This window comes from Brachyistius frenatus, unplaced genomic scaffold, assembly GCF_029030835.1.
Source record: "Brachyistius frenatus isolate BFR_SWC_R1_liver_20210118 unplaced genomic scaffold, ASM2903083v1 Contig_283, whole genome shotgun sequence".
NCBI classification, from domain to species: Eukaryota; Metazoa; Chordata; class Actinopteri; family Embiotocidae; genus Brachyistius; species Brachyistius frenatus.
Window position 1 is genome coordinate 275952 of NW_027210882.1, and position 18835 is coordinate 294786.

At 41.0% G+C, this 18835-nt stretch overlaps 1 protein-coding gene across 1 annotated transcript; it reads left to right on the plus strand.

Annotated features, from left to right (window-relative positions):
• Positions 1 to 63: 63 nt before the first annotated feature.
• gucy2cb (guanylate cyclase 2Cb) lies at positions 64 to 17611 on the plus strand. The gene is made up of 28 exons (XM_069722201.1): positions 64 to 1055; positions 4286 to 4831; positions 5467 to 5579; positions 6823 to 6890; positions 7095 to 7310; positions 7475 to 7596; positions 7879 to 7981; positions 8884 to 8998; positions 9459 to 9600; positions 10484 to 10566; positions 10659 to 10767; positions 11527 to 11608; positions 11867 to 11969; positions 12117 to 12176; positions 12256 to 12327; positions 12478 to 12582; positions 12727 to 12813; positions 13963 to 14095; positions 14196 to 14333; positions 14562 to 14638; positions 14718 to 14809; positions 14898 to 15056; positions 15925 to 16117; positions 16187 to 16361; positions 16464 to 16562; positions 16748 to 16842; positions 16940 to 17016; positions 17270 to 17611. The coding sequence occupies exons 2-28, from the start codon at positions 4630 to 4632 to the stop codon at positions 17484 to 17486; spliced, it is 3237 nt and encodes a 1078-aa protein (XP_069578302.1). The 5' UTR covers positions 64 to 1055; positions 4286 to 4629; the 3' UTR covers positions 17487 to 17611.
• Positions 17612 to 18835: the final 1224 nt, after the last annotated feature.

The following is an 18835-nucleotide window of genomic DNA, read 5'->3' on the forward strand; positions in this document are numbered from 1 at the left end:
TTTAGAGACTGTTCTGTTTTTTTCTGAGACTGGATTTTCTCTCCGTCTCTCCGATCCTTCTTGGTGTTAGTACAAAGTGGAATAACTGGGGCAGTTATTTTAAGAGCCCTCTTAACTTTGACAAAGTTTTTGCAACGAGCTCTGTCTCAATTTCTCAGACAGCTGTGCACGATTTTGGGAAATATTCATCTGCATGTGGTTTTCGTCTTGTTTCATGTCCATGTCCTGTCCATTAGAGGGCATCCCTGCACTGATAACCTGCTGATTCAATTACATGACTGTCTTTGGTGGCTTTAAGACATGAGAGTCAGTGAAAAAGGTCATGACAAAAAACACAAATGGGCAAAAATAGGCTTTCATCTCGCTGACAAGAAACAAAGGTCGCCGCTGACAGACCGAGACACTCAAAGACACAGCAGAATATACTTTATTATACAAAACTGTTTTAGAGTTCAGAATCAGTTTATCGCCAATAAGTAATATTTTTACATTCAAGAAAATTGTCTTGGTGTTATGATACATTACAATCAAAAACTAACATAAGAGACAAGTAGCTATATAAAGTGAGAAACATTAACACAACAAATATATATATATATATATACACAATTTCCAGATAAGTACAAAAATATAAACTACTGCAAATGTACACAATAAAAACAGCATTTGAAATGTGCAAGTGTAATAATACAGAGAATAGTAAACTACTGTTTATCATTAGCCTGTTTTGTTAAGACAATAATTCTGACCACTAGATGTCAGTAATGTGTTGAGGAGAATGAGGAGAAGGAGAGAAACGTGAACTGTCCCATTTAACTTTTCAAATCTTCTCTGCCTTTTTATGTCAAACAAATAAAGACACAGGACATCTATTTACCAGGTCTGTCACACTTCATCCTTACAGCACAGTGGGATGAAAAAAAATACAGAAAAATTTATGAATGTGAATAGAAATGTCTGATTTTAATGCCTTGTTTTCATCGTTTTCAGGTTCTCTCAGTGGGTGCACTGCTTTCATGATGCCTATGTGTGTGAGTTCGAAGAATATTAAGAGGGTAAAATAAGCCTATTGAATATATTTGAAAAAAAAAGAAAAGAAAAAGAAAGTGAGGCTGAAAATGTTTCAGGTATAAAGAGAAATCAATAGAATAGACAATGATAATATGAAAATGACAAAGAAAGCAAACATGAGGTTAAGCATGAGGTGGTAATGAGAGGACTTTGGTCCGATTCATACATACTGTGTTTGTTTAGTTTTTAGACGTGACGTTTTATATTGATCGGTACCTTGTAAACCTCAAAATTGTAGTCAAAAGTTTGAATTATTTTAATTTGAGCACCTGATTTCTCTGATTAAAGAAATCATAGGAACCAGCTCCTAACAGGACTGTTTTTCTGACAGGTTTCCTGACTTACCATCTGTGAATATATATTCTTCAGAAATATATCCTAAAACATCATCAGATTTTTACCATCCTAAAAGAAAATAAGAAGAACCCAATTTAACAAATGACACTAAAATATAATACTTGGTACTCTATTAATTGAGAAGAATGATCTAATATTACATATCTGTGAAAAGTGTGGTAAAAGTAAGTTAACTTCCAAGATTAGCAGTTAATTTGAAGGTGAAATTAGACTCAGGTGTGTTCAATCAATGATAGAATCAATTGAGAATGAGAATCAATGAATCAGGTGTGAGTGGGCGCCTCGTTTTATTTAAAGAACAGGAATCAGTCACAGTCTGAGCAGAGAAAGAGTTGTTGATGCTCATCAGGCTAGAAAAAGGTTACACTATCCATGAGCTCTTCACACATTGGCTAATGTTAATGTCCATGAGTCCACCATCAGGAGACCACTGAACACTGAAGGGCAGAAAGCTATCGGACTCCAAAAAGAACATTTCTGCCCTACTGAAGTTTGCTAAAGATTACATGGACGAGCCAGAAGGCTGCTGCAAACATGTTTTGTGGACAGATGAGACCAAACTAAATGAAGAGCATTATGTTTGGAGAAAGAAAAAACACACGCAGTCCAACGTAAGAACCTTATCTGTGAAACATGGTGGTGGTAGTATCATAGTTTGGGCCTGTTTTGCTGCATCTGGGCCAGGACGGCTTGGCGTCAGTGATGAAACAATGAGTCCCGAATCAACTCAATGAACTGAATCTCGAGAAAGTATATCATGCAGCAAGACAATGACACAAAAATTGTTCTGTCAAAGAATGGTTAAGGAAAAATAAAGTTAATGTTTTGAAATGGCAGTCAAAGTGCTGAACTGAATCTAATGGTAATGTTGTAGAAAGACCTCAAGTGATCCGTTCATGTGGGGAAACTCACCAGCATGTCAGAGATGCAGCTGCTCTGTATGCAGGAACGGGCTGAAATCCCTTCAAACCAAAGTGCAGAACTGATCAACAGTTACACATAAAGTTTATATAATGACTCTCACAGCAAAGGTTCACATACCTCACACTCACACATCTGTAATGTTGGATCATTTTCCTTAAAAAATAAACGACCGAGTCTGATGTATTTTGCTCTCTCTTTCTGGACTTGTTTGAAAATCTGAAGATGTTTTAGGTCACATCTATTAAGATACATAGAAAAGTCTAAACTTTGGTGGTGGGGTGGTAAAATCAATCAATAATCCCAACGTGTTCTTCTGCCAGCTTCACTTCCCACAACTTCATTCCCTCAGTCAGTTCACCACGCCACTGCATTTTAAATGTAATTTAACTAACATATTTATTGCTTTATTTTTACTTGTATCATTTTGTTGTCTACGTAGGCTCTACACACACACGCACGCACACACACACACACACACACACACACACACACACACACACACACACACACACACACACACACACACACACACACACACACACACACACACACACACACACACACACACACACACACACACAGACAAAACTTGTATTGCCATGTTCAGGTTGGTTCCCTTGATGTCACAGTGATTAACAACATATTTGTGATGTGGAGAGGAAGTGCATTTAGTCGTCGACTGATAATTTTGAGTGTGTTTTTGTGTTCGGCTGTAGATAACTGACTGTGTGTAAAATAATTTAGATTTAATTCAAGCGGAGAGATAGTATTAACTGAGTGAGAGCACTCTCAGTTGGTAATAATGACTTTAATATAGACTTCATTCAGTCCCCAGTGACTGTATTGCAGAGTCTGGACATCCACATGTGGTGCAGATAAGCAGGAGAAAAAGCCTCTTGAAGTGAATCAACAGGTGTGTGTGTGGTTTCACAGTACAGGCACGCTATCTGTGAGGAGTTTTACAGCCTGAACAACCTTTGTTCTTCTCTTTTTTTCCCCTTCAATACTTCTCAGGTGTCATTCAGAAATTTATACGTTTATGAGGTGTGTGTCTGATTGCTATCTGCCTTCATATCTCTGAGGTGTACACGAGGACACATGCACACAGATGTCTTCTGTTGTTTTGTCATTCCAACTGTTTCTATCTCGAAGTGTCTTTTGTTTCTTACCAAATCTGTTTTCGTTCCCAACAAACTTTCCAATAATTGTTCTTTTCATCACTGTTTCTATGTCAGACAGGACAGAGCGAGAGCTCATTTGTTCATTCCTGCCGGCTGATTTCTATTAATTTAAATGCAACCTTGTTTTGCTTAAAAGTGATTCAAACTGAACTTTCCGGAACAGATGAGCCAAACAAACTTCGGTTTATTAATGTAGATAATTACATTGCTTCACCTGAACCCTAAATGACAAATAAAGTTCATATATTTGACTTTAATTTATTTGTCATACTTCGGCATCCTCTCGAGGGTAAATGGTGTTTGTTAAATGCCACTAAAAAACAAGTGTTGCTCCTGTTTAACTTCGACTGTCTACGAGGGAGGTATTGTTCCTTAGAGACATACGCTGCATCGTGTGATGGACAGATGTATCCACTGAGCATCACTATAGCCGTCACCTCACACCTCAGTCCCGATAAATGCCCTCTACAAAATTACAGGATGTTAGATTGTTTTCCAGAAGTTACATGTGTGCAAAATCTCATCATCACTCAGATTATTTAGGCCTAAATCACACCGATATATATTAAAAAAAAAAACGGTTGTCTTATTTTTACTGAAATATTAAAGTAATTTGTTATTGAATAATCTTTGTGTGTTAGCAGTAAATCAACTAAACAACCAGCTGAAACATGCGCTCTGTGTGTTTGTCTGTTTCAAGCCTGCACAACAAGACAGAGAAATTTATATGGCCTGCCTCTGTGTCTTTAAAGGTTGTATATTAACATGGTGCTGTAGAAAGGACGGGTGAGCGGCTGCTCAGAGGAACAAATGAGGCGTGAAGCTGGAAGGCACACATCCCAGAAGAGAAAACTCAGGTCCTGGATATTGCTTGTGTACATTATACTTTTCAGGACGGACTCTGTGAATTGGACAAAAGTTTATGTCCGCAGACCAAAAGTGAAGAGGACGTTTTTGGATTGTTTGGGGACTTTAAGACACGGTACACTTACTGGACTCTGGATCAGTGGATCAAGTGGGGGGAAAAAAAGCCTTCAGCGTACCATGGACTCTCTTTAACAGACCATAAATACACACAGTGACCTCAGTGCTGAGAATGGGCCGAGGTACATGGTGCTTGTGTTTGTTCACCTTGGGGGTTCTTGTAGCTCAGTGTCTGAGCACCAGACCGTGTCTGGACGGCGTTACAATGAATGTGATCCTGCTGGATGATGAAAAGTCTCCCTGGAGCCTGAAGTACGTGGGGGGAACAATATTAGAGGCCATAGAGAAGGACTCAGCAATTAATGCTGCACAAGGTAATTAAATATGAACATCTAAACATGTGTACAGAGAAATATAGGTAATAATACTTTGATCTGTAGTGTGAGAACATGATCAACTGTGTATGTGTGTAACTAAATTAATGTGTGAATAGCTTTTGCAATTTGAATACATTTGTTTATGTATTATTTTTGCAAAAAATTAATGGGTCATTATACAATAAACCAAAAGGACCTTTGGTCTGTGTGATAAGTTATTAGGCTATAAATTGTGACTTGTGGATGGATTAATATGCTACATTAGTTAAAGGCCTCTGGTGTTTGTGATTGCTTGGTCAAATACAAATTTATAAATTTGTCGGGTTAATTCACCCCTGCACCTCCTGCCAGATGTTATTATTACTGTTATAATGACTGTCTAGTTAGCACCACACCGTTTATTTCGGTTTCTACTTCAATTTTCTGTGATAGCAAATCTACTGTTCAGTGAATTATGAAACAAAAGTAGACAAAAACTGGATTTGTGATTATTGTCATTAGCAGATTTTTTTGCTAGATTTAACCTGCTCGGTTAAAGTTTTGGAAAGTAACCTTCTTTGACATCGCAGCATTCAGGAGTCCTGCACAGTAACATCTGGATCCTTGTCTTTCTGCTCACGACCACGTTACAGATGTGAAGTTCAATATTACGGCCAAGTTCGGAGGCTTCGACACGACATTGTATCCGCGAGTAGGCTGCGTGAGCACTCAGTGTGAAGGAGTGTCGGAGCTCACCAACCTCATGGTGAGTTCAACACCTCCGTCAACACGCACAGCTGGTTTTGTGTCTCGGGATTAACATCTGCAACAGAACCGATCAGGCTCTAAGCTTCATTTTCCCCAGTTCAGTTTAGACAACAGAGAACCGCAAGGCCTTTTTTTTTTTTTTTTTTTACTATATTTTCACAACGTTGGAACTGAAAACGTTTAAGTTAAGTTAAATTAAGTTTAAAAAAAAAAGTTACGGGCCTCAAGTTCCTGAGTTGTGACGTGTGTTCTGACGTTTACGGAAATGGCAGAAGTTCATCTTTCGTTGAATGTTTAAAACAAATATATTGCAATTTTACTCGTGGTGAGGTTGTTTTCATAACTTAGATCATAGCTACGTCTGAGGAAAATGTTGATCTTCACAACCGCCTCATATTTTCCCTCTGTGTCTTTACATTTTACTAAACTGTTAGCCAGTGTAGCTTCTAGACCTGTCCACTTTGCTGTTGCCGAGCAACTGTGTGTTTTAACTATTCAACCACCTGAGCTGCATGTGTTGCACGTGGCTTCCCGTGTTGTAATCACCATCAGTATTAACCACCAACCCCGCAATTAGTGGACGGCCCACTCTCCCGCCTGAGACACACCTGTCCCCAATGACGTCATCAGCCTCCTGTCCCCAATGACGCCATCAGCCTCCTGTCCCCAATGACACCATCAGCCTCCTGTCCCCAATGACACCATCAGCCTCCTGTCCCCAATGACATCATCAGCCTCCTGTCCCCAATGCCATCATCAGCCTCCTGTCCCCAATGCCATCATCAGCCTCCTGTCCCCAATGACATCATCAGCCTCCTGTCCCCAATGACACCATCAGCCTCCTGTCCCCAATGACACCATCAGCCTCCTGTCCCCAATGACACCATCAGCCTCCTGTCCCCAATGACATCATCAGCCTCCTGTCCCCAATGACATCATCAGCCTCCTGTCCCCAATGACACCATCAGCCTCCTGTCCCCAATGACATCATCAGCCTCCTGTCCCCAATGACACCATCAGCCTCCTGTCCCCAATGCCATCATCAGCCTCCTGTCCCCAATGACATCATCAGCCTCCTGTCCCCAATGCCATCATCAGCCTCCTGTCCCCAATGACACCATCAGCCTCCTGTCCCCAATGACACCATCAGCCTCCTGTCCCCAATGCCATCATCAGCCTCCTGTCCTCCAGGTAGCGGTGAACCGACAAAGACTCACACTGCTCTCCGTTTTATTTTGCAGGAATCAAATAGTTTGGGATGTGCTGTGCTCGGGCCCACCTGCACCATTGCTACCTTCACGATATTTGAGTAAGTGCTGGTTTTTCTGGCCTTCATGTCCACAGTTGTTCCGATTATTGGAAAAAAAAAAAAACAAACACCGTTAACGTATCTAAAATAGAAATACACTCACTTTGCATTGGGGACATTATTCCCTTTATCCCAACAGTGTAGACACCATCATCTGTCTCTCTCTCTCTCATCCCTTTCCTGTTTCTCATTGTCTCCTGTCAGTGCTCAATTCGGCATGAAGTTGAAGACACCCGTCATCTCGGCGGGAAGCTTCGGCGTCTCCTGCGACAACACGCTCAACCTTCAGCGACTCCTGCCGCCCGCCCGCAAGCTCTCCTGGTTCTTCATTAACTTCTGGTCAGAGATCAACGTGGTCAAACCAAAGTGGGACACGGCCTATGTTTACAAGAAGAGTGCCAACACCGAGGACTGCTTCTGGTGAGTCACTCAGGTGGTGTCTTCAAAGAGAAACTCTGGATCTTTATTATACAATCAGGTGATTCTGGCATTTAAAATGTAAAATTGTTAGATTCAATAGTCCAAAGGTCTGTAAATATGTTTTTTTTTTTTAAGGAGGAATTCACAGTGGTTTTCTTCTGCAGGTATATGAATGCACTGGATGCCGACATGAACGGGTTTGCCAAAGAAGTGAATCGAGTGGTTCTGCGCAGACCTGAAGACCTGATAAACGTACTTAAATCACCCAAAAACAGGACAAGCCATTGTACGTTTACAGTTTTTATTTATTTACACAATACACTCTGTTTCCTACAGGAGCTCTCTTTATACTTAAAAAAACAAAAACATTTCTAAGTGACTTTTAGAGGTTGATAATGACTGTTTTTAGTCAGCTTCAAATTAAGACTCTGTATTTCTTTTGTTTCATGCTGATGCGACCAAACATTTGAGTTTGGTACTAACTTTTAAAGGTTGAAGTGGCGATATACATGTAAATCAGAGTTTTATAGCCACCTACAGGTTAAATATGCCACCGCTTTGTTTGCAGTGTTCATCATGTGCGGGTCACCGTCGGACATAATGGAGGTGAAAAATGCCTCTAACGCGACAGACGGCAGCGATATTCTCTTCATCCTCATCGATCTTTACAAGTCAGTGTCGCGTATTCTTTCATCTCTTTTCGCATCTCTAACTTAGTCGTGTTTTTTTTTTTATATCTCGTCTTTCTCCTCTTTTCTGGTACTTCCTGTATTTGTTACGGCGACATGTTTTCACTCATTGTCGTGGACAGTTTGCCAAAAGCAATGAATACTCAACCGAAACAGTAAGCTCAAAGTAATGGATACACGATGGGCTGACCTTTTAAATCACCTGTTCCTCATTTTGTCTATAATAGCGATAACGAATGTGGATACGTGCATAAAATTACCATTTCGTAGCATAATGATTTTATATATTTTTTGAAACAGTTATTGTATATAAATGTATATTTTCTGTCTGCCCACCTACAGACAATCACAGTTTATGTTGGTAAGGTGGAAGGTGAACTAACCCTAAAAAAACCCTTTACTTAAGTCTTTAAATACAATCCAGGTAAAACACGGTCAATTCAATAACCAATTAAAGCACTGCAAGTACAACAATGCTCAACATGGTGAGCACAATCAAAGAATTTTGTGTCTAGACTGCAGCTTCTACTAAACTACCTAACAAGCACAATTATCCATCCATTATCCTGTATCTGGCAAAGTCGGGGTCAGAAACTATACAGCTATAATTACTAATTTAACTATTTACTAATATCTGTGTGAATATATGGCTCTGACACTGACATTTAATAATTTCCATTAATAGTTAAGGTTATATTTGTACATATTGTTCAGTCTTTCTTGATCTTTTGAAATTTCGCTGTGATAAAAAAAAAATGAAATGACTTTTAAAGTACGAGTCTAAAGATGTATCTATGTAAACATGGGAATGAGGTATTCCTGTGAAGTATGATGCGCATGCAGCTCTGTAAATTAACAGCATCCCCTCCGCCTCCTCCACACAGTGACATCTACTACACCAACACATCTTCCATGCCAGAGATGAAGAACGTGTTTGTGCTGACGATGCCCAACACCAGAAATTACTTCACCAACTCCGACCAAAAAGGCAACAAGACGGTGAGGACGCGGGAGTCCAAAATCACGCTGTGAAATAAGGGTTGGACATTTAGGGAAATAAATATTAAATATTTTTTTAAAAAACCTGATTTTTACAGGCTTTTGTTTATTTATTTATCTATTTAGCAAGACTTTCTTAGCTGCCTCCACGGGTTTTTCTGAGCACCAAAATGAAGAACTATCCCTTTTGATTTTTAGAGGACGCAGCTGTTATTGGTGTCCACTCACCTACTGAGTACTGACTCCAGTACACGGTAGGTGAGTGGACACCCAAACATTGATATAGTCTCAGTTACCTCTGATTTTATTTAGTCATTAACTTGACAGTTTTTGTTTTGAGGTAACTATCTTGGATATTTCCGTACAGAAACACCTCTTTCTAAATAACGGTGTTGTTAACAGTTCTGACAGGAATTGACTGAGAGCCGTTCCAACCATCTGTCTGTCTCCCTCTGCGCAGATGAATGACTACGTGGCTGCGTACCATGACTCGGTGCTGCTGATCGGCCAAGTGATGAGAGAAATCGCTGAAAAAAATCAGACGGAGCTGGAAGAGATGGAGTTTATGAACGTGAATTACTTCAGAGACATATCCTTTAATGGTAAGAATGGCGGATCAAGGAAGTCTTTATTATCATTGGGTCAAGGTCAATGGCAGCTGGGAGAAAAGAGAATCTATTTGTCTGCATGTTGGTATTTAGTGCCTGCGGCCAAACAGAAGCAATGTAAGCCCTTTGGGGCTGGCTAAGATCAGTCAGGACTGACGGGGCTTTCTTCAGGGTCCTGACCCTGTGCAGATGAGTAAAGGTCGTTCAAGGTCGTGCCTGAAATGTTGCTGCACACTTTAGCAGTACTCTGCAATCTGCCCCCATTTTCACGTTGAGTGACCCCTACACATGGTAAACATAACACGCTGAAATGGGAAGCATGCTTCATGTTAACAGTGACACTGTCAGGTCAGCATGTTAGCATACTGGTCGTAGCATTTAGTCATTTTTGCCCTAAAACTAGTCCCAGTCAAACATATTGAAATACTACAATGAGCTGATGAAATATTTAAAGTGTGCAAGGCTGGACTTAAATCTCCTCCAAGACGATGAAAACCTCCAGATCATTCCCCAGGATCCTGCTGACCTGAGAGCAGACACTGGTGGCCGTGAGGTCGACCAGATGGAGGCTGTCAACTGCTGTCACTTTTATCAACTTGTGTTTTTCACTGACATGCTGAAAAGATGATGCGTTATAAGCCCGCAGGCCGCAGCTGGAAGTAGCCTGTGTGTAACTGGGGGTGTGACACCCCCAGCTGGTAATTAATTATGTGAGGTCTGACTGTCTTAATTGTTTTTTCACCGATTGCAAAAAAAAAAAAATGCATGTTGAATCATATCACGAAACACCACAGTGCACCAGCTGGTAGCCTCTATAATGAAGACACCCATGAAAGGGACTGTTTGTGTATGAAGGTGTTTGTATGGTTTTGTTCAGGAAGTGCTGGATACTACAAGCTGGACGAATATGGAGACAGAGATGTGAATTTCTCAGTCATTTACACCACCACTGACAACAAGGTACCTTATGGTCATTATTTTGACATTTTTGTTTGAATCTCTTGCTTTTGATTTTATGCTGAAATGTTGTCGTTCTTTCATGTCGTCCTCAGTACAAGATTTTATTCTCTTTCGACACCGAGCACAACCGAACGACAGTGGTGGACACGAAGCCTTCCTTCATCTGGGGGAGAAAACTTCCTAATTTCAAACCAGAACACAGTATGGCTAACACACACACACACACACACACACACACACACACACACACACACACACACACACACACACACACACACACACACACACACACACACACACACACACACACACACACACACACACACACACACACACACACACACACACACACACACACACACACACACACACACACCTCTGAGCTTAGCTGACAGCGGTAAGTCATCATTCGCGAACATGATGTGCTATCAGGCAGCAGTATTGTGATCTGAGATCAAACTCGTCGTGTTCTTGTTTTATAGTGAAGAAATAATGTTCGTTAAAGATCAGAATCTCGTCAGAGGCTTTTCAACGCGTTACAAACTAGATTAAAATAAAAACTGACAATGAAGTGACAAGTTCTCTCTGACAGTTGGTCAGTTTGTCTCGTATTTGCTACGATCAGGGAGAGTTCATCTTTTTAAATGTTCATGTCACGTTCAAGCTGGCTCAAACCATAAATAACTGTTTTTTTTTCAGATTAGTGGTTAAAAGATAATAATTCCTAATGATCTTCCAATGTAAGTGATCAGAGACCATGTTTACAATCCTCATCATAACCTCGCAGGATTAGAGAGCGTGAATCTTAGTCTTCAGCAGTCTGGTAGAAAAATGAAGCACATCTTTAGCCTCAGTTTTATTTGTTGTCCTGTTATTCAAAATTTACATAACGAGTCGTTAACTTCATTAACTTTGAAATGAAGTTGTGTATTTTTCCTTTCTTCGTCCTTACAACCGCAGGCCCTGCAATTCACAACATCATCGTCATCGTGTTGGCCGTCACAGTGGTTGTCGTGGCCACCATTGCCTTTATTTTCTACAGGTATGCCATAGCACACAATATGTGATTTAATCAAAGATTTTCTTAAAATTTCCGTATATCTAGTGTACATCCTGTATGTTCAGTGAAAAAGGCCTAATTTGTCCGGATTTTCAAACTAGCTAAAATTGTTGTGTAAAATTTACAAAACTGACACTAAATAAGGGCCAGCACATATTTAGTTGCATGTCTTGGGAACCAGAGGTCTACCCTGTGTGAGTATTTAATCCTCTAATGGTGTATTTTTTTTCCCTTGTGCAGACAGAACCAGAGAGATCGGCTGCTCAGGAAGCGCTGGTCCCACGTTAACGCTGATCTCATCACACTGCTGGAGAGCGACGAACACAACGTCATCTCCCTGGAGGTAGATAAGATGTAAACCTGTCACTCAGCCTCATTCAGAAAGTACTAGCAGCATCCTAAAGTCAGAAACCTGCAATCAAGTGAAGCAGAAGCTTATTTTCTCTGAGAGGTTTGAGTTTCTACAGTAACCTTCATCTTCTCCGATCAGATTGAAAAGGAGAGGAAAAGCGTGAAATTCAAGATCCGCCGTGCGTTCTACGATAAGAAGGTAATGAATGAAATGAATGAAACTGCTTTTACACTGAGTACAAGATGTAATTTGATCGGTGCTGATGTGATGTTTCCAGATCGTGATCCTGAAGGAGCTGAAAAACTCGGATGGAAACTTCAATAAAGCCCAGAAGATAGAACTCAACGCAGTGAGATGAACACGCAGCTGATGTTTTTTTTTACGCTGTGGTTTCATTGATTTGATCTCCTTTTATTGACTGTTTTCTTTGTTAATATTCATCCAAGCTCTAGCCTAATGTTCGATGTCTTTTTTTTTTTTTTTTCCTTTTCCCCTGCAGCTGCTGCACATCGACTATTACAACCTCACAAAGTTTTATGGCACTGTGAAGTTTGATCAGGGTGTGTTTGGAGTGTTCGAGTACGCAGAGCGGGGGTCGCTCAGAGTACGTACGGCATGCACACACATCAGTGCAAAAGTAGAAACAAGCAACAAAAATAAATGCAGAATAATCTGATTTTACCAGACCACAGCATCATTTCATGTACAAGTCATTTAAAACACACGATCTGTCCCTGTTTTCATCCAGTATGTGCTGAATGACAAGGTTTCATACCCAGATGAGACCTTCATGGACTGGGAGTTCAAGATCTCCGTCATGTACGACATCGCCATGGTGAGACAGAAACTCTCGGTATTAAAGATGATCAAAGATCAGGCGCTACATGTGTGATTTGACACGTAACTCACTGCTCTGGAGATGAATAACGATCACGTGTCATAAAGAAGCGACATGCAGGAATCGTTCAACAACATAAATCATTAGCCGTGTCGGGGACAATATGTTCCTCTGTAATAAATCACAGGATTGTGTGTTCTGTTAAAGATCTGAGTCATAACAGTAGTGTTGAGCACTATGTCATCAGTTGTTACTTTTTAATCTTGAATTTTAGTACTTGTATTGACAAGATCATGGGCGTATTTATGAAGTTGGATGTAAGCAGGATCTCTTAAAACGAAAAGTGCCAATAAATAGCTGAAATTACAAGACGTTATATTTTCTTCCTCAAAAAGGAAAGTACGTGTCCAACTTGCCATCCAAAAGACCTGAACTTTAAAGTTGTCTAGTTATTTGGGATCATTGGGACCACACAAGTATAAAAACTAAGCATCGTCTTTGAACAGGAAGTTGTTTTTGAAAAAGATGATGTCCTTGTATGGGGACAATGGTCTTATTTAAATGTATAAAACAATCAAATGACAAGTGTGAAACAAAGTATAAAACACGTCTAAAAGCCTCGTGATTCATTCAATGTTCTGTGACTAAATTTCCACTGTTTTTTTTTAGTTACTTACTAAAGTTCTATATGTTAAAGCATCTATTTAGAAAAGAACAACAATTAAAAAGCAACTTAAAAAACATCAAAAATAAATACTTAATCTAAACTGTGGCACCACTTTACCTGTTGTTCTGAATTGAATGCACAATTATCCCTCGATTTATAAATCTATATCAGAAAGGAAAGGCACATGCAATAGTGCACCTGAAACTGTCAGTTTGCAGTGTGATTAAAAATGTTCTTACTCAAGCATTAGCTCCAGTTATAGCTCTTAGGGGAGTATTAAGGTACACGCCAGCAGAGGAGCATTTGGATGATACACGGGTTTATAATTAGGAATTGCTACTGCAGTTTTGTCGAGCTGCCAGTAGAGGTCACTAAACATCATGGATGACTCTGCTCTCTTTGATTCACTGTAAACCTGCATCATTGGAGAGTGTGTCTGCTCCTGTCTGACGCTCCCAGTGTGTGACTCCTCCGTGCAGGGCATGTCCTACCTCCATGCCAGCAACGTCCAGGTGCACGGCCGCCTCAAGTCCACCAACTGTGTGGTGGACAATCGCATGGTGGTGAAGATCACAGACTTTGGCTGCAACGCCTTCCTCAGCCCCGGCCAAGGTAAAGCCACAGTCTACAACTACGTCATACCTCCTTACGGTTTTGGTCCTTTCTTCACTTTCTTCTACTCCCACCTCCCGACGCTCCTTCATCCTCTCAGACCTGTGGACAGCTCCGGAGCATCTGAGGATAGAGGGCACCTCTCAGAAAGGAGACGTCTACAGCTTCGCCATCATCGCTCAGGAGATTGTTCTCAGGAAGAGCACCTTCTACAGCAAGTCCTGCTCCGACCGATCAGGTGCTAAACGCTCAACTCCACCAAAGTCCAAAATCAAAACCACACTCATGAGCTCGGATACAGTACAGGACGGTTATGGTCAAGTAGATTTGAATCAAACTGAGATTAGAGGCTTCTGTTTTTGTAAGAAGGAGTCGATCGAGGTCTGTTTGATGCAGAGTCATTGCTTTGCTTTGACACGCACTTTATTATATCGTCATTTAAACAGATTTCTGTGTTTCCTTTCAGAAAAGCTGTCCAGGGTCATCACATCCTACTTCAGACCTGATCTTAACTTGGAGATGCTTTCAGAGAATGAATCAGAGGTTTGGTCTCCCTTTCATCTCCCTGCATGCATTGTTGTGTCTGATGTGTCTTTAAAGCTTTGCGTCCTCTGACTCCCAGGTGTACACACTGATAAAAAGCTGTTGGGATGAGGACCCAGAAAAAAGACCCGATTTTAAGAAGGTAGAAAACTGCCTGGGGAGAATCATCAGGTAATCACGCCCACTGATCTTACAGCCTGTGGTACACGTCTCTAGTTGTTTCACTGAAACTAAACGTTTTCATTTCCTTCTCCTCCAGTAACATCCATAACCAGGACAACGAGAGCTACATGGACAACATGATCAGACGGCTGCAGATGTATTCCAGGAACCTGGAGCACCTGGTGGAGGAGAGGACGGTCCTGTACAAAGCAGAGAGGGATCGAGCCGACTGCCTCAACTTCATGCTGCTCCCTCGGTCTGTTTAAAGGAGCACGCAGAACACGGTCACCAAAACCATACACTCATCCTGAGAGAATTATTTCTGGTTCTAAATACACTGTGAACAAACAGAAAACAGTAGCTGGAAACACAGTATGAGCCCAGTGACTCCCAACCAGGAGTAGCCTGTTAAACACCAACTTCTTTAAGGTTAAGTAACTTGTTATTTAAACAAATAATTCCACATATTGAGTCATGTCAGCACCGTAACACCTCAACATGTGCCTCCAAATAAAAGGAGAGTTGGCAAGCAGGCAGGGAAGCAAAAAAACAGTTGGCCAAAGCTAATGAGTAAGTGGTGGATATAGTTAGATAAATGTACTCAACAGTTGCATTAGCTGAAAGTAATGAATGGCTTTAAAAGTCCATAGTAATGCAAAAACATTTGAAATACCAACTAATATGGATGAATTGATGGAATAGTTTCCTCGACTTAGTGACGAGTTAAATAGCTACCTGAAAATAGGCTAATTGATCGATTATTTAGCTTAAAGAAAGGGTTCAAAAAGTTAGCTTAAAGTAATGGCGAAACCTTTTGAAATTTCTAGCTTATGGTTGAAATAACTAATGTAAGGGATAAATGAGTGAAATAATTAGCTTCAAAGTGGATAAAGGTGCAATAGGTAAAAATGGATGGGTGAAACTGCTGAAAGTAAATCGATAAATTGTTTCTACAATGTGCCTCGATTGTTGTTGTGGTTAGCTAATGGATAAATGGTTAAAATGGTGAACATATAAAGTGATGGATAAATGGCTGAAACGGTTAACTTCAAGTAAGTGAATGGACATTTAAACCGGACTGACGGCTCAGTATGTGTCCTGCGTCTGCGTCTCTGTGTGTCCAGCCCTGTGGTGAAAAGCCTGAAGGAGAGCGGTGTGGTGGAGCCGGAGCTGTACGACAAAGTGACCATCTACTTCAGTGACATCGTGGGCTTCACCACTCTGTGTCAGTACAGCACCCCGATGGAGGTCGTGGACATGCTCAACGACATCTACAAGGGCTTCGACAGCATCGTCGACCACCACGATGTTTACAAGGTATGTGATGGGTCTGAAACTCCATCTATAGACGGATAACAGATCACCGCATCTTCCGTCCGTCCTCAGGTGGAGACGATCGGTGACGCCTACATGGTTGCCTCCGGCCTGCCGAAGAGAAACGGGAACAGGCATGCGGTGGACATCTGCCGCATGGCGCTGGACATCCTGGCTTTCATTGGCACCTTCCAGCTCCGACATCTGCCTGGGATCCCAGTGTGGATACGCATCGGCGTGCACTCAGGTAGACTGGATGTCCTCCCTAAATTCAACGACCTTCTTTCTTTTTTTTACTTCTGTAATCTATGATGGGAATCTGACTGACCATCTGTGTGTTTGTGTCCAGGTCCTTGTGCAGCAGGTGTCGTGGGGATAAAGATGCCCAGATATTGTTTATTCGGAGACACGGTCAACACGGCGTCTCGCTTGGAGTCTACAGGACACCGTGAGCAGACAAATAAACACACGCACGCACAGAGTCATTTAAACTGATTTAAAATGACATTTCCTGCAGCCACCTCCTCCGTTCCACTTCTTTTACATTAGCGTCTGCCTGCACATTGCTCTACTGCAATTACAGAAGCCACCAGTCAACCTGATTGAATAAATCGAGCACTTTATATCCTGCAGCCCTGCGGATCCACGTCAGTCAGCCTACTATAAATATCCTGCAGAGGACATACTGCAAGTTCGAGTACGAAATGAGAGGGGAAACATATCTCAAGGTAAAGGATGGCCAGTTTTGAAATAAAAAATGGTGGCTGTGCAGATTTCACTGCCACACGCTGGTTCCAGTGACCAGAAATATGTGTGTATTTCCAGGGTAAAGGCACAGAGACAACCTACTGGCTGACGGGTGAAACTGGCGAAGACTACGACCTCCCTACTCCACCCACAACGTGAGCAAACACTCCCAACTCCAGAGATTTACTCTTCTCAAATAATCTGTCTTTACTCTTCACTTTATGTTCTGTAGTCGTGGTTTTGATTCTGACACTTTGACTGATAAATATAAACTTAGTGTAGCATAAAGACTAGAAACAATGACCTCACTTTGTACAGTCAAACTTCAAATCTGACCCTCAGACATGTATTCTGCCTGGACATCATACTTGAGATTTGCCTGTTTAAACCCAGTTCCCTGTTTTCCAGAGAGAACTTCCAGCGGCTCCAGCAGGACCTGGCCCACATGATCCTGACATGTCTGGAGCGCCGCTATCGAGGTTCGGTGCGGAGGAAGAAGCCGCTGTCGAGTCAGAGCGGAGAGGACGACGACAAGGACCGGAAATCAGGGGTGGAGTCTGAGAGCAGCCAGCCGGAGTACCTGCAGCTGGCCACCGTGGATAACACCCTCAGTACCTTCCTGTAGGACACACCTGCTGCTGCTGAGAGCATCTCTGACACAATCAGCGGTTTAGGTTGGTGCACCGGTCAGTACGAGCGTAGAGGTGCAGACTGGGAAAAGGAGGAATATCTGTAGATATATAGAGATAGATAGATGGTCTCATTGTTGGTTTGTGCTGCTTGAGATGGAAAAGTTTTTATTTCAGAATATATTTCTGACATTATTTCTCCTTAGAAATGAGCTTATTGTGCTCCTTACCAATGGTGGAAGAAGTATTCAGATCCTTTAGTTATGTAAAAGTACCAAAACGGCAACATAAAAATACTTCATTACAAGAAGTACAGATGCAATAGTAGAACAACTTAGTTAAAGTAAATATTAAAGTTGAAAAGTCGATGGTTTGGTCTGTCTCACTGATATATGATTATATTTGACATCATTAGATTATTGATAGTGAAGCATCAGCGTGTTGGCAGCATGTTACTGTTGTAGCTGGTTTGAACTAGTTTAAATCCAGTTTTCAACACGGGGACAGCAGATAAAGGTGAGGGGTCGTCAGATGATTACTGGGAGAGGAAAGAAGTTCTGATCCACAAATATGTTTTAGGTTTTGGACTCTTTGTCTAATCTTTGATTTTTCACTGGAACATTTATTGAAATGAAACCATGTGAGAAGTTTAGAAGGAGAAATCATTGTTTAATAGAGCTGTTAACACCATCTGAAATGTGACCCTGACTACACTGATTTTTGTAAGAAATCAGTAGACAAAAAAGTGGGAAACTATTGGTTTCATCTATATCGTGTTCTATTTAAAAAGCTTGTTATATAATACATTGTGTCAAATATTCATTTTAAAAAGTAACTAAGCTGCAAAATAAATGTAGTGTAATAGAAAGTAAATGAGAGAGTGAGTGAATGAACTGAGATACTCTTCACTGAACCTCTGCTTCATGTAAATAGTCAGCTGTGATGCCGCGTCTTGATACAAGTTGTTATAAATTGATCGGTTTCATTCATCAGAGGCTGAACTGAGGCTATGAGGAGCATCAATGTCCAAGACTACATTCAAATATTGTTCTGGTACACGTAGATGTTCCTCATGTTTGTTCTGGTCAGTAACATTGATTGTTGAAGTTTGTGATATTTTTACTGCTTTATATTTGGGACGTGACTGGTGATTGTTTATCTGGAGGTCAGTAAGAAGAAATAAATGATGTGTTCAGATCTATAGAGCTTATTGATATGTTCCTTTATGTTTGCTATGAGATAATAATTTGCATTTATATTCTGATCTAGATTATATATCTCAAGATGACTTTTCTAATGGACATCTTGTGCATCTAATGTCACTTTTGCAGGTTTTCCAAACATG